The sequence below is a fragment of the Anser anser genome (assembly GCF_964211835.1).
Source record: "Anser anser genome assembly, chromosome: Z".
NCBI classification, from domain to species: Eukaryota; Metazoa; Chordata; class Aves; order Anseriformes; family Anatidae; genus Anser; species Anser anser.
This window is the reverse complement of record NC_139723.1, coordinates 69348598-69374065: the sequence shown is the minus strand read 5'-3', so window position 1 is coordinate 69374065 and position 25468 is coordinate 69348598. Positions and strand designations below refer to the sequence as shown.

General features: G+C 41.9%; 2 protein-coding genes across 3 annotated transcripts in view; one reads left to right on the top strand and one right to left on the bottom strand.

Annotated features, from left to right (window-relative positions):
• The window catches only part of CDC20B (cell division cycle 20B), a 36191-nt gene extending 22970 nt beyond the window's left edge, over window positions 1–13221 (bottom strand). Inside the window, exons 1-2 of one of the 2 annotated variants that reach the window (XM_083816400.1) lie at window positions 12087–13221; window positions 11190–11261 (exon numbers count right to left, since the gene is read on the bottom strand). In XM_083816400.1, coding sequence (XP_083672526.1) covers window positions 11190–11261; window positions 12087–12239 — 225 coding nt within the window. In that variant the 5' untranslated portion in view covers window positions 12240–13221. Of the gene's footprint in view, window positions 1–11189; window positions 11262–11490; window positions 11816–12086 lie in introns of those variants that run through there. The other variant, XM_083816401.1, reaches the window with a different exon arrangement.
• Window positions 1655–5631, top strand: GPX8 (glutathione peroxidase 8 (putative)). The gene is made up of 3 exons (XM_083816402.1): window positions 1655–2184; window positions 2795–3056; window positions 4934–5631. The coding sequence occupies exons 1-3, from the start codon at window positions 1978–1980 to the stop codon at window positions 5095–5097; spliced, it is 633 nt and encodes a 210-aa protein (XP_083672528.1). The 5' UTR covers window positions 1655–1977; the 3' UTR covers window positions 5098–5631.
• Window positions 13222–25468: the final 12247 nt, after the last annotated feature.

The window sequence follows — 25468 nt, the reverse complement described above, 5'->3', positions numbered from 1 at the left end:
ATTTAATGCTACACTTAATTTATTTAGCCATACTAAATTAAGATCAAATGACAGATTTACATTTCTTACTTTTAAATCCATACATAAACGGCAATTCTTAAACAAGAGTGTCAGAGAAATTGAATAACACTGAATACAAGACTGCTTTTCAGACAGTTTTAAGGCAATATTTTAGGGCAACAAGTGAAAGTATCAACAACAGTAAGGAAGCACTGCAAGTATAATAGGCTTCAGAATCATTGGTGGATACTTCTGTAAATATTTATAGTATATTAAGCACTAAGTTTTGTTATTTTTTCATTATTTCTGACATAATGTTCTGTGCAAATTACAAGCTATCAAGATGTAACTTAAACGCTAGCATCCTGTATGGATTTTCTGAAATCAAACACACTCAAACTTGCTTTTGAAGTCAGCATTAGTCATCTGTGTTTGCTTTCTGACTACAGCTTTGTTCCTTTCATCACACAAGTCTGCCAGTCTGCCAAGTCTTTTTCTGTCCCCTCTACTGAAACTCTTAGGGCTCACTGCCGGGCAGACATCAAGCCTCACATAACCCCTAGGTCAGAAGAAACATCCATATAAATACTGAAATTTCATAGTATATCACAAGCATCTCTCTGTATAGAGAACTGTATGAAACACTTTATGAAGTCTTGTTAAAATAAATGAACATGGAGCTTAGCTATTTACAGAACGTGGTAGAAACTGCTGAATATACCATTATCATAATGTATAAATCAAAGGTAGTTGAGGTGATATCAAAGCCCACAAAAAGCAACAGACACTCAAATTCCAGGTTTCACCTTTGGAAAGTCTTGTTCTATTCTCATCCCTAAAAAGGTACCCTCTGATTGAAGGGAAAAAAAAAAAAAAAAAAAGGAGTAAAAAGAAAAACAAGAGGCTAGTTCGCACTGGGAGCAAAAGAATGTTAGACAAGCAACAAGGGCTGAAAGATGGAGATAACTTAGAAAAGACCAAGCACAAAAATATGAAGAGAAAAAAAAAATGAAAGCTGACAGAAAGACAATAGCAAATGGACAGAAAGAAAGAAAGAAAATCTAAACAAGACATGAAGAAAGATAGAGAAAATTTTGTTTTCTCAATGAGTTGTCACCACTACATGTCAATGTACCTTCAGAGACCAAGAGCAAGAAGCAAACACCTTTAAAACAGAAAACAATTAAAGGCAGACACAGAAGTCACCAGATTTGCATGGCTTTGAAGTAGAGACTGTCACAGTTGCCTCAGCAAAACATCATGGGAGCTGCATGGCCAAGGTCTGAGACTCAGCTAACTCATTCTGCTCTTGTGCAGACCTTGCATCTTCTTATCATCCCATAGCTAGCAGCCAGGTAGGCAGTAGCAGTAAAAAAGCAACCTATTTTCCATCATGTTTTGTGTCTCCCCAATTAAATATATATATATATATATATATGTATATACATATATATGTATATATTTGTGATTTTCTTCCCTTTTGCTAACCTATAAAGAAGGTTTTCTCTGCTCATGTGCTACAAAACAGTTTTACAAAGCTGCCTGTGCCACACAGCATCTCATGCAAACAGGCTTCTGCAATACTGCTCTCCTTGCTACGGTCAGGGGCACCTGATGGGCCCAGGGGATGTGCTAGAGCTGCATTACAGGCACATAAATGAGGCCCCAGGCAGTTCTCAGGACAGTGTGCAGGCAAACACTGCAGTTATTCCACACACGTCAGCCAAACAGAGCAATCTGCATCGTTAGGTGAAGCAGCACACTTTTCATTCAATTCTTTTTTCCTAGCAGGAGGCATTTTCCTACTTTACCAAGTGCTCTGGAGCCCAGCAGAGGCACTGTGAAGTGAAACATCTGCTTCTGCAGCAGGGACAAAGCAGCAGTGTGCCTGTCCTTTTTAGTCTGAGTTGCAAGTTTCGTGTTTCAGCTCCTCCTTCGCATTCTGGGCCTGCCCCGGCTTCTCCCAAGTTTTCGAAAATGGAGCCCCTCACAACTACTTACCCTCTGAAATATTCAGTGCCCAAAGCCAGGGTCTTTGTTGTTTTTCTGTCGATGGTTTTGTGTACTGCAGTTCTCTGCATACTGCAACTCAGATTTTTTAAACCTAAAACCAAAGATTTTTATTCTTTCGAAGTCAAGGATTCACGAGGAAGGATCGTTTCACTGGAGAAGTACAGAGGGAAAGTAAGTTACAGCTTCATTTTATCTTTTGCTTTAATCTTTACTGAAAATCTGACATCCATTGGTAAGAAAACAAAAAGGTTGGTTGTGGGAATTTATGGCAGAGATTTGTGCTAACTTCCTGTTATGTAAACAGTAAGCTACAGATAATTTTTTTTTTCTAGGCCTGCTTCCAGAATTAACTATTAGAGCTAATAAATGAAGAAAGAATTATTATAAATCAATATGATAAAATAATGGAATTCGTGCATTTTAATCTTAGTTAAGAATGATAACATGGTGTGTTGAATTTTAGACGCTGATCTGAGAAATATCATTTTAATGCCTGTTCTAAATATCTGTTGTTTTGTTTTGTTTTTACTTGCTTATATTTAAACAAAGCTGTAAGTTTAAGTTTATCCATTTACAGGATGTTTAAAGAAGGATGTCTCAAAGTAAATACCTCCAGCAGCTATCACTCTTATCAGTTTAATGAAATTATGATCAGAGAGATTAAGTCTAGCTCTCAGGTAGCATCTAGTGTGGTAGTGGGATATGCCACATTAAGACTTAACTGAAATCTCTGTGCCATCTCAGGTTTCTTCCTCAATGTTCTGACTTTATTTCTTCAAAGGCAACTTTGGTTGTAAACGTGGCGAGTTACTGCCAGAACACAGACAAAAACTACATCGCCCTGCAAGAGCTACACAGGGAGTTTGGTCCCTCCCACTTCACTGTGCTGGCCTTTCCCTGCAACCAGTTCGGAGAATCAGAGCCTAGCTCAAGCCAGGAAATAGAGGCTTTTGCCAAAGGAAACTATGGAGTAACTTTCCCTGTTTTCCACAAAATCAAGATCCTGGGATCAGAAGCAGAGCCCGCGTTTAAATTTCTAATAGGTAACTATTTTCTTTGGTATATTGAGCTGCCTGTAACCACAGTATTCGCCCTTCATTCCAGTAGGATCTTGTTTGACAGGCCTAGTCTGAGCACACATCATAGTCTATGGAGAGAAACAGGCAGTCTTTGCACACGATTTATCTCATTCGAATGTGGATATTGGGGAATAAAAAGGTCAGAAGACCCTAAAAGCATCTGTTTCTCCCCACTGAAGATAAAAACAGCTTACTATGACCAGCCCAGCTAGAAACATCCGATCTGATGGATGTATAAACCAGAGTGCAAAGACTCCCCCAACAAAATCTTGCTTCAGATTATATGACTTATGCTGGAAAACACCTTTTCTTACAGAGAGAAGTGTAACTATGGGTATCTTAATATTACTGGAAGATGTAGTATAAATGCATGCAGATGAGAAGATTCCTTTTTTAGCAGAGTCATATGTGGGATATGCATGTCCTTATGTGGGATACATTGCAAAGCAAGAACATACAGTAGGATATATAACCACTAATTTGCATTAATTTATCTTTTGACCTTAGAGCCCAACCTGTAAAATGGCCTTGCGCAAATATTATGAAGCCCTGTTACAGTAAACGTTTACTGAGCCTCATACTCTCACAAGCAAAATGAAACTCTACTTAGCTGACCAAGAAGCTCACAAACCTAAAGCTGACTTAAAAAGCCTCCCTGAATCTCCCTGAGCTTTGGCCAGGTCTTTGATCCATACTAAACACTGATATTATGAAAGAAAGGATACTTAGGACATAACCATTCTCTATAACATCTTTTTAACTAGAAAATGGGGTAGGAGAAGGCCCAAACTTTTATTCCATTTCCCTGCCCCAGACAGGACCTCAAGTACCTAACCAATATTATAGGTGCTTCTCCAAACTGTTACAGTAGTCCTGTGAGAAACTCCAAAACCTCCCAGCCTGTTCCAGTTCTTCACAACACCTTGTCAGAAAGGGGTTGTGACAAACATTGATGTTGTCAACATCTAAATGAAATGTCTCACACCACTTAATATTGCTTCTTGCTATATTCTCTGTGATACCTTTTATATTCTTGAAAATTATTATCATGGCCCTCCTCATTTAGGAGTCTTTTAAGTGGTCGTCATTATCACTGCCACTGTGTTTCTTCCTACCTCCTCTTAGGCATGTCACTGAAGACATCAGGTAAAGCCTTATTACTCTGAGTTGCCCTGATGTGCGATGGAATTTCTGAATGCACTCTGGAGGTACCTCTCAGTTCATTATAGAAAAGACTAGGGCAAGAAGGTATCAGAGTTGGGTGGGATGAATCCAGGCCTCGGACACAGATTCTAACTCAAGTGCAATCAGGTGTCGGACATTAATAGCTATACAGAAACAGGACTGTTATATTCAGATATTCAGTTCTTACTTGACATACTGTTTGCACACAGGGAAAAGGGTTCTCCGGTACTTAAATACTTTGACATAAGGTCTTTCTTTTCCTGAGTTCCTTTGCTTCATATGCAATTACTGTGCATCTTCAATTAAAGCAGCAACTGTTTCTCTCATTTGGTTGTCTAGACAATCAGAGGGTTGAACATCTTCATGCTACATCCCCTTCTGACTCTGACGGCTAGCTAGCATTTTTCCAGCACTCTCAGGTAGTCTAGTGCAAAAAGAATTCACTGGCGGTATAACATCATGCCAGAGCCTTCACACAACTACTTCTTGTTGCTTTCATAGCAGCAGGGCATTTTGCCAGTAAGACTGTGTCCAAACTTCTAGGAAAGAACAAGGTAGGATTGCTTCGAAGTAAATAGCTGAAGAGTCACTGCAGGATAATGAAACAATTAGAAGAGTGAGGGAGTCACTAAAATGATCCAATACCATTCTTACAGATTCTTCAAAGAAAGAGCCTCGGTGGAATTTCTGGAAGTACTTGGTTAGTCCTGAAGGTAAAGTTGTGAAATTCTGGAGACCCGAAGAGCCCGTAGAAAGTATCAAGCCAGAAGTAGCATCATTAATCAGGCAAATCATCATGAAAAAAAGAGAAGACCTTTGAAAAAGTCATTCACTCCATGAATCCATTCAACAGCATGGTTGTACAGCCTTACTACATTCCTGAGAAATGCTGCTAGAAGTTAATGCATCAGGTGATTTTTTTTTCTCTTTAGTGTTAGTATTTTCAGCTACACTATGTCAATTAATGTTGGGTTGGCTCCTGCAACAGCCTTGAGAGCGAGCCACTGAGGTCAATGAGAATGGCAAGACACTCGGTACTTTGCAGGCATGGATGTTCAATTTGCATAATGTTTTTGAATCCTTCTTTGCATTTGCTAATAGCAATTTTCACCAGCAGAAAGATAGCTAAAAGGAAGAGGGTTGGTGATAAATTACTCAGTATTTGCAAAGAAGACATTTTGTTTCCCATCTACGAGTGACAAATTGGTTTTGAGACAAATGCAACTGACCATACTCGCTTTGCAATATTGACAGAGGAAAATTACTGAACTGTGGAGCTTTCAACTAAGTTGTAAAAACCTGTACATAGAAAGTAATATTATTAAAAGAAAAAGAAAACAAAAAAAATGCAAAACTGTTTCTTTGCCTGCTTTATGTGGTTTGATTCATTGTACTTTTCACCTTTACAGCAACACCTTTAACCTCTTTAGCCTGCTCTGTACATTTGCAGTGCAATACAATGCCTTGACAGTGCGCACATGTCCCGCTGCATTTCCTGTCTTCTGACCTGGATGAAGGCAGGGCTTGTGTGCATATACATGGCAGCTTACAGCAGGAGTCAAAGGGCAACAAAAACCAACAGCATGGCTCTCTAACAAACACCCTCAAGCACAGCTTTCTGAGGCTATCCAATACAATGCTCCTGAGCCACCTAATAAACAAAGTCTTGAAGTAGAGACATTTGAAGGGGACAAAGGTTCATGCCTCAAGCCTTGCTCTTCTCACCTTGCAGTTTTCCCTCTCCAGCATGTAACTGCAATGCCATTTGCAGTTCTATTCCGTTGTTCTAGTTCAAACTGCCAAATATTCTGATTGATCTGTCTGATGAAGGGAGAAAATAAATTGGAATAAAGAACCCTATGCCAGCTGTTTGAAAGGAGAGCTGAGAGGACAGGAACAAAAGAAATCAATATCTCCTATATGAAAGTGAACAGGCAGAATTAGTGCTGCTCTGTAAGACTAGCAATGACTGAAAATAATTGAATTTTAAAAAAAAAAAAAAAAACCTTTTGCCTGAGAAAACACTTATTGAATTTCTTGCTGCTTGGTCAGAATCTGATATATCTATCTCCGTAGAAATGTGAGTATAGGTACCATTGTAATGTAGGTACTGTTCAGTCCTGAATCTGAACAGAGTTTAATTTTTTCAAGGCTTACTGTTTAATTAGTGTTCCTCCAAAAACTCGCTATGTTTGCATTAATTGTTCCTCATGAGACATGCCAACTATTCCAATGTAATATTTAAGGTGGATCACTGGTAAACTAAACACTTCCTTCTTAAAACAAACTTATTCAAAGGTAAAAATAAAGCATCTTTAACTGTTTGCACAGACTTAGAAAGGAGAATAAATAAAAAGAAAATTAGAGCACTGTTATACAAGCACACATTTATCTATGCTCAGAAGTCAGCACAATAATAGATGTATGCATATTTGTATAAATACCCACTTATAGTTTAAATTGGATATTGCATATAAAATATACATACTAAACTAAAATCACTATGAACAGGTTAAAACCTATTTATTGGACTTTTCAATAATCCCAACAACTTCAGCTAAAACTGCCTTTAAGGTTAACAGAATTCAGTCCATGAATGTTAAAGTTTCTTCAATTCCATTTAAGCATACCCTATTGCATTCTTGATCCTAATGCTTTCTTTATTTCTATCCCTCACTCTTTAGGGCTCTTCTTTTTCTCCAACAAATACCATTAACCTGTCAGCTCCTATTTCCAAAAATTTACCCAGGAGTGCAAATATTCTAAATCTACTTCAGTCACTGGACATGTCCGTGTTAATTCAAGCATTATCAGAAAATATTTGTTTGCTGAGCCCATACATCAATGTTCCAGTAAATACGAGCAATACTAAAGGAGCTGTGAAGTCATAGGATGACTTCCAAAACAAAATTTATGTCAGACCAGAACCCCTTTTTCTCATGCTCCTGTCTCTGACAAAAGATGATGATGATGTTACTTGTACTCCCTAGAGCAGTCTACAGACCATGTTATCACCTGACCTGTCTCAGTCATGGTGAAGCCAAAAAAATGCCAAGTGTGCAAACAATTACACAGACAGATTTTGAACTCTGGCTCTGGGCAACTTGTTTACCTGGATGTTGCTCCTGTCATTCTGAAACTTCGCATGTGAATGACCTGTAGCCCTAGCGGCTTGATTTCTCCATTTAAAAAGCAAAAATAAATGCTATTTCCACATCTAGGCATGTCCCTAGAGCACAGTCACTAAGAAAGAAAGGCTCTGTAGAAGCACGTCAAGTCAGTCCTTGTTACAGCAATACATTTCTTATTGCTGTCTGTGGCTCTAGTTTGGTTCTACTAGTGTGGAATTGACAAACTTCTGAGCACCTATGATTCATGAGAAATTTCTTTCCCTAACCCCCTTTGCTCATTTTAAACCATTTTTTGATTGAAGGAAGCAAGTTCCAGAGAATCAAGTGCTGCTTTTCTGCCAGCTCCCATTTAAGTCAACTTAGCCTAAGCTGAAGCCACACACCTCTCTACCTGCAGAAGGACCTGCAGCTGCTAAGAAAAAGCAGAGTTTCCAAATCACCTCTGTGGTTCCACTGTCTTCTTATTGACACTGCCCTGAATGCTCCAAAGGCCTTAGCCTTAGTTTGTAAGGCTCTGTTTAGCCTTAGGATCATGTTTAGTGGTGGAAGAAAACATACTCATATGGGACCCTAACCTGAAACTTTTACTGAAGTTACTGAACTTACATAAATTAGTAATTTCTTTAGAAACAAATTGGATTAGCTGCGGAATTGTGTAAAATACACTTAAATATATTGTTATACATGCACACAGTTCGTGTAACCTAGCACACTTTCTTTCAGTCAGGAGAACTAGTCTAGCACAGGGCCCCACACCAGCTAAGGATGCGATGAGGTATTTATAGCAACAGTCTTATATTCTTGTCTCAACAGTGATGCAGTGATGTGCTGATGTGGCAGTGTAGTTAGTTGCTGGTGTATGGAGAACAGCTAACTAACAATACACTGCCTAATCACCACACACAGCTCTAGGATCAGCCTAATTCTGGAAAGCTTCATAACGTTGTTCCCATTTCTCTTCCTAGAAGGCCTTCATTTAGACGGTTTGCAAGGTACATTACTTACTTTGTTTGGTGCTCCTGTAACAAAGAGTTCCTTTTGCATTCCATAAAGAGAAGGTGCAGAGATGAGGATAGAGGTAACATTCTGATGCCTGTGGCAGTATGTCTGATAGAAGCTTACTGTGTAATATGAATCAAAAGGATCCATTTCCTTCCAGCCTGTAACCTGCTAAAGAATAATATATGTCCTATTCAAACTCCTGGTGTCTCCTGGTGAGAAGATGTGCAGTTATTTAGGACATCCATGTTCAACATTAAGCCATTAAGCACGGGGAGAAAAAACATTTTAAAACTGACTTCGTTTTATAAAATGGAAAGGTAATTATTGTTCAGTTATAGCCTTCGGGCAGTTAGTGAAATGTGATTTTAAGCCTTCCCTACTTCTAATTACTCAATGCAAAAAAAAAATCATTTATTAAATTTTTAAAAAAATAAATAAAACATTTTTAATTGTTCTTCTTTTGCTTTAAGAAAACTTCCAGAGAAATTAAAGCTGTTTGAATTTTTTTCAAACCTGAAATAATTATTGAATTAATTACCTGCTTGTTTCAAGCATTTATAAACTTCCTACTACCTTGGCATCTAAAGGCAGAGAAAAAAACAGAATCTAAACCAACCAAAAATTCTCTTAATTCTTTGGATAAGGGGAATACAACATACAACTATAATACTGAAAATGAGCCTGGCAGTCAAAAAACGGTAATAATCAAATGGACCCAAAAGTTTCCTTACATAAAAGTAGTAGCTCTCCAGTTTGATGCTAAAGGTATGTGCATCAGGATAGCAACTGCATGTTAGCTGATGTCAGAATTTCAACCAGCTAACATACACTGCCATCCCGTCACACACAGGTGCACCACCTCCCTTACTGGAAATTAGATTCAACATAAACAGCGATGGACTGGCCCTGCAGCTGGTGACAGTGCAGTAGTGACTGCTACATTCAAATACAGCAGCCACCTAACAGCACACTGCCTACCAGCCACAGAGTCCATGCAGAGTGAGATTTCTCCTGAAATGCACGTGCCTGGAGACAACTACCTAAATTCAGTATTGTTTTCCTCTTTGACTTTCATGTTTCATATATGTAAACATAAACACATATTTAAGCAGTAAATACTTAAATGGATGACACAGTTATGTTTCTGATTCAGTAAGAGTTGAATTAAAGTAATTGTACAAAACCCACATGGAATGTGAGAAGTATCAGACTCCAGACTATCAAAAAGGAATTGGAAATTGTTGCAAACAGTTTCTTGCCTTGCCTTGTACCAGCACCAGTGTAGTATGTTATCTCCACGAGTTAATTAGTGTCATACACACTTAACTTCATTCCTTTTCTTCCTTGAGCATCCATGTTGGTGATTGTGGGAGCCCAGGCCTGGGACTAGATGAGCCAGGAGTGTAACTCAGTATAGTTAATTTGGTTATTTTGAAATACAAATCATTACTGATTACATCATACTGCAAATTGACTTCAGGTGTTAATGCACACTACCTTCATTCACAGAAGGATGTATAAAGACTCTATGATTCAAGGTCATGGATTTAGGCTGGATGGAGGTAAAATTTTACCTACAACATCCATTTTGATGGAAAGGCCTTTGAAGTCATGCTGAAGTCAGTCACTGAGTTAAACGCTTTGGATCAAAGCAAATTAATACCAAAAATTAATACCAAATTTGCAGACTTCCCTTTGCTTCTTAAAAGAAAGGCTTAGGTCACTGAAAATAAATCACACCAATCTTGAATTCTCAATATAAAACAAAACACTAAAACATTTACTTGCCGGAATGCTGCTGTTAGCAGCTACAGAGTAGCATTGGCTAATTGCTTTCTGGCTTGTTCCACAGCAAGAGGAGGCCACCTCTGAGTTTTCCACGATGCTTGTGAATGCAACAATATGGAGTGCAGCTAGCAGCTGTTCACACCTCTGAGACGACAGCCAGCTAACAGGCACTGCCAGACTGCTACAATCTGCTGGTTTGGCCATTGGCTCCCCCTCAGCACCCGGCAGAACCTTCTTCTCCTAGAGCCCAGTCTTTGCTCACTTTAACAACACACCTTTTCCCATGGGGTCACTTACAGAACATCTTTATTTTGGAGTGACATTCTCAGCATGCCGGTAGCAACATTTATTTTACTGTCATATCTAAGGGTGCACTGCCTGTCTCCTGCTTTGTCACTTCCAATATGGTCATTTCCTTTTACACCTTCACCCAGTCCATCACTTTATGCATTTCAGTCTCACTAGGTTTTGTGATATTTGTCAAATCCTTAAGGTGCAAACTGCCTGTATTTTGCATTTTGCTTACTGTTAAGCATACTGTTGGTGAATATTATGTTTTTTACCTATGTTCCTACTGTATACATGAGTTCTGCGTGGTCCTTTTTATCTTTACTGCCCTCTAAATGTGGAAAAGTCAGCTTGCAGTGCCAGTAAAAAGACAACATTGTAAATCTGCACAATCTCTTCAATCAGATCAAGCAATGCTTGCTTTTAAACAGCAAGTAGTCCCTCTAGTGCCAAGAGAGAATCCCGCGTGGTTTTGAATCCTTCCCTCAACAAATGTCACTATCATAACTTGTGTCTTTCAAACATTTCAGATCTTGCACTTAAGAAAGCGTGTTAAGGATTAACAGGAAAGGAAAAAATATCATTTCTTTTTTCAAAATCCCTGATTCTCTACAGCCTCCTCCTTTCCCTCCCCCCACAATCAAAAAGAGCAACACTAGCGCAACACACACAGCGAGGAGCGAAGGTCTGTGCCTGCCTTTACCTCAGTCACTTTCTGTAGGCTTTGCTCTCTGCTCCGCTTCAGGTCTTTTCCGAGCGTTCTCATCACCTTTTCCTTGGAAGAAACAGAGGCACAACACTTAAAACACACACACAGCTCTCAGTAGGGCCGCAGTTCCCTCACCCTGCATCACCTGTGGCCAAGCCTGGCCACTTGTGAGGTTTCACAACCCACTGAAGGGGCTGGCGGTGGCCATCAACCAGCTCCTTGGATGTGACTGTCCCCAGGCCACCAACAGCCCCCCATGTCCCCGCAAGGTGCTGGGCACCCAGAACACAGTTACCCATAGCAAATCCTCATCCGTCCTCGTCCTCCTCACGGCAGATTTCTCTAATTTCCACTCCATCTCTGCCGGGCCCGGCTGAACGCACCACCTCAGGCGAGGTGGTGGCCTGACACATAGGAGTGGGGACAGCACAGGTGTGGGGAAGGCAAGCTGGGTGGCAACTTGTGGGCACGGAAACTTGTGGGGACGGCAATTTGTGGGCACGGCGACTCGCGTCCAACCCCTAGGCCAGCCGTCCGGCCCGGGGTGGCGGTGCCGGTGCCGTCCCAGCCGCCTGGCAGTCCCCTCAATTTAAGCACCCGCGCGCGTCCCTCCCGGTCCCTCCCCGCCCCGGCCCATCCCGGCCCGGCCCGGCGCGGCCCGGCGCTGCCCGCCGGCGGGACGGGGCGCTCCCGGGCTGCGCGGCGGCGGCGCCAAGGAGCGGCGGTGGAGGCGGGCGGCCGAGGATGGCGGCGCGGCGCGGCGGGACGCGGGCGGCCGCGGGGAGAAGCGGGGCAGAGGCGGGAGGGCCTGCCGCCACCCTCGGGACGGGCAGCGGGAGGCCGGGCCCGCGGCGGGCCGAGGTTTTGCGGTGTGGTTCCCCAAACCCGAACCTGAGCGGAGCCTGAAGGGCAGCACGAGAAACCACGCTCATGGCTGTGACTTGAAATCATTTGCCTTAATGTCATAGACATGTTAGGGTAGAAGATGTGCAGGACCGTGTTAGGCCAGCAGGTGAGTTGCTTACTCTTTTTACAGTCACTCATAGTCACTTACTCATTTCACCCCCAAGGACCTGACCATAGATTTGGTGAGAAAGAAGTTAAAGATATTTTTGCTGGAAGGCAGGTTTAGTTCCAAATCCAAAGAAACAGGAGAAAAAAAAAAAAAAAAAAAGAGTTACCACCACGTATAGGTTCCATATGTTACCCAAAATAAGCTCAGAACGGTACTTTTTCAGCCTTTGTAATAGGTATGAAATTTTGGAGCTATGCCACTTGAGTTTTCAACCAGCAAAAGCTGTGGATCACACAGCGTGTAAAAGAGCCCATTTTCCCCCATTCTAGCTTTTGTGTCTTAGAATCAACATTAGAGGTGTTAATTTCTAAGAGTATGAAGTGCGATGCCACTTATAGAAATGTGGTCAAAGTTTCCTTCTCTTACAGTTTCACTCTTTTCTCCCAGGAGAAGAGAGATTTTTCTAACTTCCCAGTTGGAAATGTCCTGTTTGACAAAAGAAGAGCTCTCCTGCAAAAATCTGCTCATGTAAAGTCCTGCTTTCCCAATCAGTTCAATTCCTGTAGCTGCCTATGTAACACCTGGAAAAGAACATCATACAAGCAAGATAATGGAGGGGAATATTTTTATTAATACCTCAGTTCTTGGCAAAACTTAAATATCAGAGGTAGAGCCATTATGACAAATCAATGTAAAACGTTCAAAAGTACCATTTTATTATCTCACTGTTTATCAGTAAGGACAGAGCTAAGGACACCCAGGCTACAAAGTGGCTGAGTCACTCAAGATCATTTTAATGCTTGCTGTGAAACAAACAATACACACAGCATTGCAGGACTTCCATCACAAAGGCTTGTTTGCAATACTTCAGATGTTCGTTTAACTGAATATGAACTCTTCCTACAAGAGTAACGTTCAACAAACATTGCCAGAGAGTGTTTCTCTGCACAGCCACTGCCTAACAGCAGCTGCTGGCGTGCACTCCAAAACCAGCTCCTTTTAATACACAGTGAATCAGCAAAACTCAAACGAAGCGTATCAAACAGTTACCTATTAGACCGGTGTCCGGGCCTCTAATGAAGCTTTTGCTTAGTGAAACTTACTGAGAAGTTTCTTTCAGATGAGCAAATCTGTAGCAATGCAATTTTACATGGGACTAATTTGTCTCACAGTGCAAGGAATGGGTTTGCAGTCTGAGAACTATATGGTTGCAAACTGGAATAAAAGCCAGAAGTCTTTCAAAGTCAACAAGCTTTTGTTTCAGCAAAGTAGAATTAGGATTAATCAAACTTTAGTGGAAAAAATGTTAAAAAATATTTAACAACCTTTATCCAAAATAATTATTATAAAGCAGTTTTCCAGTTGTCATAGTCAAGTCAAATATGTTCCTAATTTTATTAAAAAGTGAGAGCTATAACCTGATGGGAAAGTGTGTAATTCAGTTTTCTAGAAACAGAAGTCCCTTGTTGAATATGATACTGTTAACCCCACTTGCTGATACTTTCAGTATGCTTTGTCGTGTGGAAGCAACTCTAAGTTGTGTTGAGAGCCTGTTTGTGTGCATCCCCTGCACACAGACCTGGTGAATGAATCATGGGCCAGCACACACATAGGCCTTAGTCATTTTTTCTATGCATCATCTTTGTTACACCAGGCCCAAGTTTACTCATCTTGTAGCTTAAACTGTTCTCCTTGCAGCTTGAGAAAAATAAATTAGTTGCAGACAAAGGGCAGTGCACAAACTATTCCCGGCAGCTGGGTGACACCTGGTAACTTGTTAGGACTCTTGATGATAATGTGGCTGCTACCTGAGAATCCAAGAGGGAAAAGAAGGTGAGATTAGCAGAGGAAGGCATTAAAGACTAAGTAATGTGACCCACTGCAACTGGTTTTACAAGCAGTGATTCCTGCCCATCAACTTTCAACTCGTGCATACAGATACTGTGAACAAATTTTAAGAAAAGATTTGGAGGTTTTTCTATAAAAGCTTCTGAACGCTGATTAACAAGTGGAAAACACACCAAGGTATTCTGTATTTGCTGGTAGCTTTAAAATAACTAGATCCTGAAATAAGTCAATAGTAGAAAAAATCCAAACATAAGCAGGAGTGCCATAGTGTGGCACATTCAATCCTGCAATTGTGAATTGCTTTGAGTTAGTTAAAATTGATGTATTGGAATGTTGGGTAGGTTTTGTAACATCAAGGATATCCTTAAAACTTCTTCACCTGAAGTGCCTGCTACTTAGCAAATGATGTGATAGGTGAGAGCTCTGTTGTCACCTAGAGACTGGACCTGAATTTTAAAAAACACAGTTTTGTTTTCGGACAATTCCTCACAGCTGAGCTGTGAAGCTTATAGAAGCTGTATAGCTTCTATACAGCTGTATAGCTTCTGAAGTGTTTCCAGCACTTCACTAAAGTTTCTTCAAAGTGAAATAGAATCACAGAATCGCAGAATCATGAGGGTTGGAAAAGACCTCCAAGATCATCTGGTCCAACCATCCCCCTGCCACTGATATCACCCACTAAACCATGTCCCTACACACCACATCCAGTCTTTCCTTGAACACCCATATGGACGGTAACTACCACCTCCCTGGGCAACCTGTCCCAATCCCTGACTGCTCTTTCTGAGAAGAAATGTCTCCTAATTTCCAACCTGAACCTCCCCTGGCGCAACTTGAGGCCATTTCTCTCTACTTCCATCACTAGTTTTCTGCGAGAAGAGGCTGACCCCCGGCTCCCCACACCTTCCTTTCAGGTAGCTGTAGAGAGCAATAAGGTCTTCCCTGAGCCTCCTCTTCCCGAGACTAAACAACCCCAGTTCCCTCAGCCGCTCCTCACAGGATTTGTGTTCCAGGCCCTTCACCAGCTCCGTAGCCCTGCTCTGGACACACTCCAGGGCCTCGATGTCCTTCTTGTACTGAGGACCCCAAAGCTGAACACAGTGCTCGAGGTGCAGCCTTGCCAGAGCAGAGTACAGGGGGACGATCACCTCCCTGGTCATGGAAAGGTCATCATGATTCAATATCTTCATTTCACTGCAGACTCATTCTAGACTCCACATTATTGAACATATGCAGAAAATTGCTAAGTTATTTCACTTACATGCTGTAAATGTGGATTTCCAGTGCTCAGTTTGCAGTTCATTGTAAAAACATTCCCCTCACAAACTGTGTAATTTGTCCCTGATGGCAGTAGATGGTGCTGATATGTTGTGCTTGGTACATCCTTGAAAGAAAGGATCACCAAAGCACCATCTCAATCACATAGTAATTTATGTTTTTTCTCTTCTCCTTATCCTTGAGGTCTCTTCATTCTATTTTGTCATCAAAGCATCAGCAGACTCAGAATTTACTGAGGTAAAATACCAGTTTATAATATGAAGGTGAGATGTGGACATCAATAACAAGTTTCACAAGGTTTTCAGAGAGTTAAGCAGTGGCTGAAACAAGACTTCAGGAAGAGTTAGGTTCCTCACACACAGACTGCTGACCAAGCACCAGCAAGAGCAGTAGAGGTTCAGGTATCTCAGGATGTGGTAGTGAGGGTGCTCTTTGCCAAATGCTTGCTGACAAGAAATGATGCTAGCCTATGCTGAGTTCTGACAATTAGAAAGATCACAAGAAGTCATAGAAAATTGTCTTAAAGCAATCAAATCACAGAATGGCCTGAGGTGGAAGGAACCCACAATGATCACCGAGTCCAACTCCTGGCTCCACACAAGACCACCCAAACATCAGACCTTCTGTCTGAGAGCATTGTCCGAATGCTTCTTGAACTCAGGCTTGGTGCTGTGACCACTGCCCTGGGGAGCCTGTCCCAGTGCCTGACCACCCTCTGGGTGCAGAACCTTTCCCTAACCCCCAGCCTGACCCTCCCCTGTCCCAGCTCCATGCCGTTCCCTCGGGTCCTGTCGCTGTCCCCAGAGAGCAGAGCTCAGCGTCTGCTCCTCCGCTCCCCTCGTGAGGAAGGAATAGATCAGAGGTTGTCTCTATTTCAGTAAAGAGAAATGGAAACGAGGTTTCCAAAGGTTAGACTAACCTTCCTGCCTGAGGAGTGCAGGGACTTTAACATCGAGTGCATACAGGACTAAGCCAATATAATTCTTTCACAACCTAATTAGTTTTCCAGAGCGAATGTAACCACTGTCTGTGATACCCAACTGGATAAACTAAGAAAGGTGTAAACAATTGTGTTAAGAAAAAAAGCGACACTTTCACAAATGGGAGAAGTAAATCCAAATGATATTTAACAAAGTTTTGAGTTGCTCTTTGAAATAAGTGGGGAAAAATTGTTGGAACCATTTTGATGATTTTTTTTCCCTTTTGTAGTTGCAAAGCAATAAGAGATTTCTGGGAAGTAAAGCTTCAAACTTCCTGCCAGCAAGAAAAGGAGGCCCCAGCTTTGTTAGCAACTCACAGAGCAGAGGTCTTGAGATATGGAAATTTCTTAGTTTTTCTTCCTATATTATTCACTATTCTCTCTGGTTGTCAGCTAGTATCCCAGAAAGATCCAAGTCTTGTTGCCTGCTCAGTTATTTCAGCGCTGAGATACCTGCGAGTGGATTAGAGGAACAGTTCTTACAGTGGTGCAGAGCAAACTTTAAAGACTGACAGTAGTCATAGATAGTGGTTTCCATTTGCAAAAGGCACCTTTGACCCTCAGGTGTTTCTGACAGTTGTGGTAAGGAGAGAAAAGGTGGGGAAGGAAGGAAGGAACCAGGAAAGGGAAGGGATTTGCTTCAGTTCATGTGGCCGTTCTCTTCCCATCATTTCACACTTCATGAGCAGTCATTGTTTAGGTTCCAGTATGAAACGTTGTTGACTAGGCAACTGGAATATTCTGGCAGTGAACTCACAGCTTCGTTTTAGTGTACAAATCATGGGTTATTAAGATGTCCTTCAGAGTACAAGGGTGACAAAAGTTCCTGCTTCTTTGCTGGGGTTTACCTTAAGCCATGAACTTAACATCTCAGTCTGGTAATTTGCTCATCAGACACTTCCTTTCACTTACCTTTGCCAGCACAGTGAAAGTAGCTGTGGACATATGGGGAGTGAGCTCTGGAAATGTCTGTCCACTGTGCCACCTCAGATGACCCTCAACACCTCAGACATTGACGAAAATTTCATCTTCTATGCAGACAAGCAAGAAAGCAAATAAACGAACAAAATAACTTGAAACTGTTCCTTATGTGCTGCATTCTGTCTGCAAGAGTGCTGCATTTTCTGGATAGACTGACGTGAGAATGATGGCGCACCAACTTTACATTCTTCTGTCCTTTGTATGCTTGTACCACACCTTCCATTACTTAAACTTCTGTTATTTCCAGTATTAAATTTAGCAATAAATACTAGCCTACTTGACAAGTGTGCATAAGTAGACTAAAGATCTCTTTAGTTCAAGGAGAAATTTGTGTCAGCTCTTACGGGTTCTCTTTGGTTTTGGTTTAAAAACAAGAAAAAATAAAAACAAGAAAACAAGTGTACCAAGTGATAACTGCTGGGAGGGAGGCATTTTAATGAACTGTTTAACTTCTAATGCCACATCCTGTTGTCTTCCAAGATTGTTGCTTTTAATGTAACCTTTACCTTTCGTAAAACAATACATTTCACAATCAATTTCTTCAGTGTCAGAATATAGGCTAGAGCTTAGGAAAAAAAATGAGGGTTTATGATCTTTGGAAAAGAGGGCAGGCCACTCAGAAGGGTTATAAGGATATTGTAAGGATGTGTAGGGACAAAATTAGAAAGGCCAAAGCTCATCTGGAGCTCAATCTGGCTACTGCTGTTAAAGATAACAGAAAATGTTTTTATAAATACATTAACACCAAAAGGAGGACTAAGGAGAATCTCCATCCTTTACTGGATGCGGGGGGAAACTTAGTTACAAGGGATGAGGAAAAGGCTGAGGTGCTTAATGCCTTCTTTGCCTCAGTCTTTAGCAGCAAGACTTGTTGTTCTCTAGATACCCAGTACCCTGAGCTTGTGGAAGGGGATGGGGAGCAGGATGTGGCCCTCACAATCTACGAGGAAATGGTTGGCGACCTGCTACAGCACTTGGATGTACACAAGTCGATGGGGCCGGATGGGATCCACCCGAGGGTACTGAAAGAACTGGCGGAGGAGCTGGCCAAGCTGCTTTCCATCATTTATCGGCAGTCCTGGCTATCGGGGAGGTCCCAGTCGACTGGCGGCTAGCAAATGTGATGCCCATCTATAAGAAGGGTCAGAGGGTAGACCCGGGGAACTATAGGCCTGTTAGCTTGACCTCAGTGCCAGGGAAGCTCATGAGGCAGATTACCTTGAGTGTCATCACGCGGCACTTACAGGGCAATCAGGTGATCAGGCCCAGTCAGCATGGGTTTATGAAAGGCAGGTCCTGCTTGATGAACCTGATCTCCTTCTATGACCAAGTGACACGCTTGGTGGATGAGGGAAAGGCTGTGGACGTGGTCTACCTTGACCTCAGTAAGGCTTTTGACACCGTTCCCCACAACATTCTCCTCGAGAAACTGGCTGCTCGGGGCTTGGACTGGCGTACGCTTCGTTGGGTTAGAAACTGGCTGGGTAGCCGGGCCCAGAGAGTTGTGGTGAATGGAGTCAAATCCAGTTGGAGGCCGGTCACTAGTGGAGTCCACCAGGGCTCAGTACCAAGGCCAGTTCTCTTTAATATCTGTATCAATGATCTGGATGAGGGGATCGAGTGCACCCTCAGTAAGTTTGCAGATGACACCAAGTTAGGTGCGTGTGTCGATCTGCTCAAGGGCAGGAAGGCTCTGCAGGAGGATCTGGATAGGCTGGAGCGATGGGCTGAGGCCAACTGTATGAAGTTCAACAAGGCCAAGTGCCGGGTCCTGCACCTGGGGCGCAACAACCCCAAGCAGAGCTACAGGCTGGGAGATGAGTGGCTGGAAAGCTGCCTGGCAGAGAAGGACCTGGGAGTATTGGTTGATAGTCGGCTGAATATGAGCCAGCAGTGTGCCCAGGTGGCCAAGAAGGCCAACAGCATCCTGGCCTGTATAAGAAGCAGTGTGGCCAGCAGGTCTAGGGAGGTGATTGTCCCCCTGTACTCGGCTCTGGTGAGGCCGCACCTCGAGTACTGTGTTCAGTTTTGGGCCCCTTGCTACAAGAAGGACATGGAGGTGCTCGAGTGAGTCCAGAGAAGGGCAACGAAGCTGTTGAAGGGTCTGGAGAACAAGTCTTACAAGGAGCGGTTGAGGGAGCTGGGATTGTTCAGCCTGGAGAAGAGGAGGCTCAGGGGCGACCTTATTGCTCTCTACAGGTACCTTAAAGGAGGCTGTAATGAGGTGGGGGTTGGTCTATTCTCCCATGTGCCTGGTGACAGGACCAGGGGGAATGGGCACAAGTTGCACCAGGGGAGGTTTAGTTTGGATATTAGGAAGAACTTTACTGAAAGGGTTGTTAGGCATTGGAATGGGCTGCCCAGGGAGGTGGTGGAGTCACCATCCCTGGAGGTCTTTAGGAGACGTTTAGATGTAGAGCTTAGTGATTTGGTTTAGTGGAGGACTTGTTAGTGTTAGGTCAGAGGTTGGACTGGGTGATCTTGGAGGTCTCATCCAATCTAGATGATTCTGTGGTTCTGTGATTCTGTGATAGTAATTTCTTCTTCTCTCTGTTCAGCTGGCAGATCAAGAGCTTTTCTGCTAGGTCATCCTTCTCTGTGTCTTCCTGCTAAGTTTCTCTCTCCAGTGTACACCCACTTTTTCTGTTTCTATGCACATTAAGAATCCGTTTTGGCAAGGCACTGCTACAAAGACTGTCTAAGGTAGGGCTCCCAGCACAGCAGAGTCCCGCGCTTGCCCTGAGGGCTGCACACAGCATACTGCAGTTTGTTTGCCTTGGCTGCACTCCAGCCCAACTACTGAACCTCTGGGTCTGTTGCCAGCTGCCAGCTGTGTGTCTAAATGGTATTTCGACCTGGAATCCAGACATTCTGGATTAACAAACTGCCAAAATGCTGCCAAGACATGGTTCTTTCCAAAGCTTCTCTAGCAACTTCTGTTGGTAGCACAGGACCTAGTTCATTACTGGTACCAAAGTTACAACAAAATTACATTATGTAAAAGCTAATTATGTGTTTCAATAATTATGGATTGTAAAATCTCTGAGGCTTGAGGAACTTGTAGATAATTCTTCTCAGGTTATCTTGTGAGACAGGGCAAGGTTTCTGATATCCTTTCCTGCCTAAGGGCAATTAAATATACACACTTAAAAACGACTATCATTTCTCTTTGCAAACATGTTTCAATTAATTCATTCCTGAGAGCTTCAGCTCCATCACCTGTGAATATCTGGCTACTTTTTAACTTTTTTTTCAATCTCTTTTATTATGATGACTGAATTTACAAAGATCAAACTGAGGAAGAGAAAGTCAGAGGTCAAAGTGATTTACAAGTGATTGGCAACTTTAACATCAGTTTTGAAAGGGTGTGCTTTTTCCCATTTGTGCCCTTATTACCACTAGCTTATTCATGTGTGCTCATCCGATTTTCAGTAATATATGGGATATTGCTCTCTTTTTATAACATTTTGAAAGCATGGCTGTTGAAGGAACATAGAAGCCTGTATGGTCACATCTCGCTTTCTAGTGCAGGGATGCATATTGAGAAAAAGTGCTGATTACTGTCATTATCAAATGTTTCAAACTAAACTGGAAAAAAAAAAAAAGAAAGAAAAAAGAAGTCTACAAGGAAGTGTATTTACAAGCCTTTAAAAAGATCTTTGTTTTGAAACATGGGCACTTACTGTTTATATTTAAGGTGCAACTTTATCTTCAGTGAAGGTTAATGTACTACCACTGTGAAAAGGCAATGAGTGGTGAGCTTCTACTCCATGATGGACAGCTGTACCCTCTAAGGAACTGTCTGAGGACTCACTAGATTGGATCATAAACTCAAAATTGACTGTGAATTACAAATGAGCTGTGAAGAAAACAGTTCCATGAAAGTCGGGTAAGTTAATTGAAGCAATTCTCCATCCAAAACTGATTTTATTTTTTTAGCAAGAGAAATATTCCTGAAATTCTGTCACAACTCTATGGCACTTCCCATGGAGAAAAGTCTCTGGTTTCAGTTCAAGAAAACAATATTCAGGGAATTGAGTCAGACTATATTTTAAGCTAAGTTTTCAATTACAATACATTTCACTGTTTTTGTTGTTGTCTTTCACTTGTTTGTTTGTTTGGTTGGTTGGTTGTTTTGGTTGGCTGGTTGGGTACTACACTCTTTGAAAGCAGGTCAGTAGCTACGATTAGGTCAGTAGTTAAAATTACAGATAATATCACTCACTGTCAGGATACTGACCTTATTGTAGATGTTCATCTGTTTCAGCTCTTCCAGCTTTTTAAAATTCTAAAAACCTTTTCTGGATATTCAAGGTGCAGGTATAGGTAAAATCATCACCGTCCACCCACAATGTGTGAAATTATCTCCCTTCACAGTAGATGCAAGTCCATTCCAGCTCATCTCAGAGGGACTGTTGTTCTCCAGTTCTGCAAAGACCTTGGTAGTGCTGGATCCCTGAGCCCACTCAAAGAGCCTCCGAGATAAAGGAGGTGTTGTCTGAATTTCACCAGCAGAAACAAACTGGATAACAAAAGAAAAGAGAGGAACACAATAACAATGTACATACAAATGGAGCTATGCTGGGGGCTATCAGACCAGACAAGATGATAGAAATGGTAGAAAACATTTATCAATAAATGTACCTGTAGCTGCATGCATTATTAGTAACACCTTTCACAAAAACAACCCACTGTAAGAGGTTCATCTATTTTTAGCCTCATCTTTTCCTTTCTTCTTCAGTTTCTTAAACACACTTGTTCTGCACTGCACGCCCCTGGATATCCTGGAGCACCTGCTGCCCATTATTGTGATATGTGATAGCTCTACTTAGAGTTCAGAAGTATTCTTTATAGACTTGCCAGTTACATACCTCTTACCAGCTGTGCAGTCATCTGTAGAAAACCAAATGATTGCAACCAAAATGACAGAATTTTTCTAAGAGAGGAAACAACTGATTCAGGGCTTTTAGAAATGCAAGCCCTAGTGTATCACAGGTTGGATAGTGCCTTCGTAGCATTCTTTACCTCTCACTACACAAAAGGATGCAAAATGCCCCAAGGATGTAAACAACAAATTGAAATGTGTTAGAAAACCTCCTTCATCTATTTCTTTCTACCTGAGAACTGTCTGAGTTAGAGAATAACAAAAACTGCTGCTTTGTTGCTGTACAGTGGGATGAATTAAGCACAGGGGGGTTAACCCACCGTACTGTTTTTTTTCTGTTAGAGCATAACAATATAGACCAGTTTCAAGGGAAAACTTGTCAAGTCATGTAATGTTCTCAGGCATTCAGCATGGGTCTATATTAATGAACAGTCTTGTGAACTCTTCTCAGGATTCATTTAAATTTAGAAGTACCAATACTTGAAGCAGAGAACTGATCTGCTCATTTTGAGCTAGGGTATTATTCTGTGAATGTTATAATTTTCTTTGTTGCACCCTTCATGACTGATATTTCATACAACAAAGTACTGAAATGAAAAACAACCCAAGAGGTGTGTACATGCACTGTCCCCTGTCCATCAGACATGTGCTCTTCTGCCCCTTACACCGCCTGACCTGGGATGCTGCTGGGAGGACCTGCAGTGCCAAACGACCACCCACTGACACATCTGAACAGCTACAGACCACTCCTGCCAGCGCAGAGCACAGGTGGGGACAGTGCTCGACTTTCTGCCCCGCGCTGAGTACACGCAGGGCTATGCACTTGGATCACCTACACAGGGCCAGAGGGAGAAAGACATGCACCTCAGAGGAGATACAAGACCAAGCACAGGGGGGCTAACACAGCATTGCAGCCTTGAAAGAGCCACCTCTAAATAAGATAAATAAGATCATAAGATGAAGATCCAGGACCCTTCCTGAGGTCTCTTCCAGCTGTTCCTTGAAAAGGCTGAGAAAGACTTGCTGTTTCTTGTCTTAGCACACTCAGGTCGGTGCTGCTTTCTACTACCTACATTTTATACAGGGGCCTCCTGGTTAAAGCAATTCCCTCAAGAAAATGGGGAGATTTAGGTCCTGCACTTTAAACTGAGGCTGAGATGCCTCACCCCCTGCTGCCCTGACAAGTGTCTAACCTCACCTGTGGGGGCTGGTTCCTGCTGCAGGAATGTGGGATTTCTTCCTGTCCCTAGGAACATAATTGCTGCTTAGATAGTTTTACCCAAACCAATTAGGCAAAAAGAGAAACTATGCCCTTGTGCAACCCTGATGCTTTGACTCTGGTTGTCAGCTCTGTGGTTATGTTTTGGAGCGTGGACCTCTGTGGTCTGACCTCTTTACTGGTAGATCTGTGAAAGCAGGATTGCTGGCCCTCTGCTGCCAAATGGTCTTTCATGAAGCAGTTTCATCCATTTACTATTACCTGCAACCCTCTGCAGAGGCACTGTATGCTACCATGGTGGTTGCCTCTTGACACACTGTTGGGTTCTAGCAGTTCTTTCATTAATTCTTGCTCATTAGATCCACCGATTCTTCAGAACATGCTTTCTCGAAATGAAACTCCTGTTGTCCTGAGCAGATTTGTTTCTGCTTTGTGCCTGCTCCCCACTTTGTTTTAATTCTCTCAGCAAGTTCTTTCTTTCCAGCCTGGGTGATTTCCCCTTTGATTGATTGTGGTCTGGAAATAGTCCATTGTGTAACCTGAAAGTCCCATTATTAACGAACATTTGGTAAATGTGGTATAGTCTGGCAGTTTGCAATATTCTCTCCTGGCATAAATTGGTTATGAGCTGGAACAAAATCAATTTACAACAGTGGAGAGGGCTTTGCTTTCTGCACTAACATTACACAAGTTTATAAGGTTATGTGGTCATCCTGAATGAGACCTTCTAGTAAAAAAAAATTAAAAAAATAAAAATAAAAACAAAAAACACTATAATTGAAATACAAATACAGCTCATAGATTTAGATAATTAGATGCCTGCAAATTAGATTCCTATATAATTCTTTTGGTATCAAAAGCCATTGAAACAGATTCCATGGAGGCACGTTAACAGGCTGGTGCCTGTAGAAAGTGCGTGCACCCCTTCATCCCAGAAATACCAGAGCAGCTGCTCCAAAACCTGGGCTGCTGCTTTGCAGCCCCAACCCTGCAGCTGTGTTCCTCCTTTCTATTATTTGTGAAAAAAAAAAAAAAAAAGAGATATCTGATGGATCACACTGCTAATCCCTTTCAACCCAACTGAAAGACCTGAATTTCTCCAGGAGGAATCTCCAAAGGTATCCCCATAACAATCAGGACTGCTATCTCTGAGGGTAGTCCCTAACTCCTCTTATGCCACTTCACAAACACATCCAGAAAGTCCTGTGAGCATGAAGTATCAACGTCTGTAGCAGCAGCAGAAGTAGCTGCCAGCCATGCATTTGTGCAAAGATGGTGATCAGACATATGGCAGCGTTTCCATGCAGCGTTTGACATAGTTTATATCAAATTAGGAGTTCCTAGTCTAGGACACGGCTGCACAGGAACCTTGGGGAATTTTACAAAAGAAGATAGTCCCCCAGAGAAAAAAAATAATATATATATATATATAAAGAAGAGAAGAGAAGAGAAGAGAAGAGAAGAGAAGAGAAGAGAAGAGAAGAGAAGAGAAGAGAAGAGAAGAGAAGAGAAGAGAAGAGAATATTGAACACAGTGCTAAAGCCAACATCTCTATCATTATCTGATGTCCAGCTGACACTCTTCAGAGACATGAGCAGAGATTATCACATCTAACCTCAGACAATTCCTTTAGAAGTATGTGGTGTGCAGTAGTCTTCTAAAGCAGCAAATCAAGTTACTGCCTCTATGTATAATAATGAAAATGCAATTTTTTATTACCTAATGGTTGCCTTCTTATTTGTCCCTAACTCTTGCCTTCACCTTTTTACCTTGGCTGTAAATATTGCTGCTATATTTCTTGCTTATTGTGTGTCATCTCTCTCTGCTACTTATTGCTTGTTCTATGTTTTCAGTGTTGCCTCATTGGAAAATCTTGACTGTGAGCATTAAAAAGCAGTGTAAATCCCTCAGTACTGTTCTTCATATACTGTTTTGTTTCTGTCTTGATGTTCACTGAAGAACTTCTGCTTGCGGTCATAATCACTTCTAAGTCTAGGCCACATGTATTTACTGCAATGTAAACGTAATTGACAAACATTCATTACCCTGAAATGATGACCCACTTGCT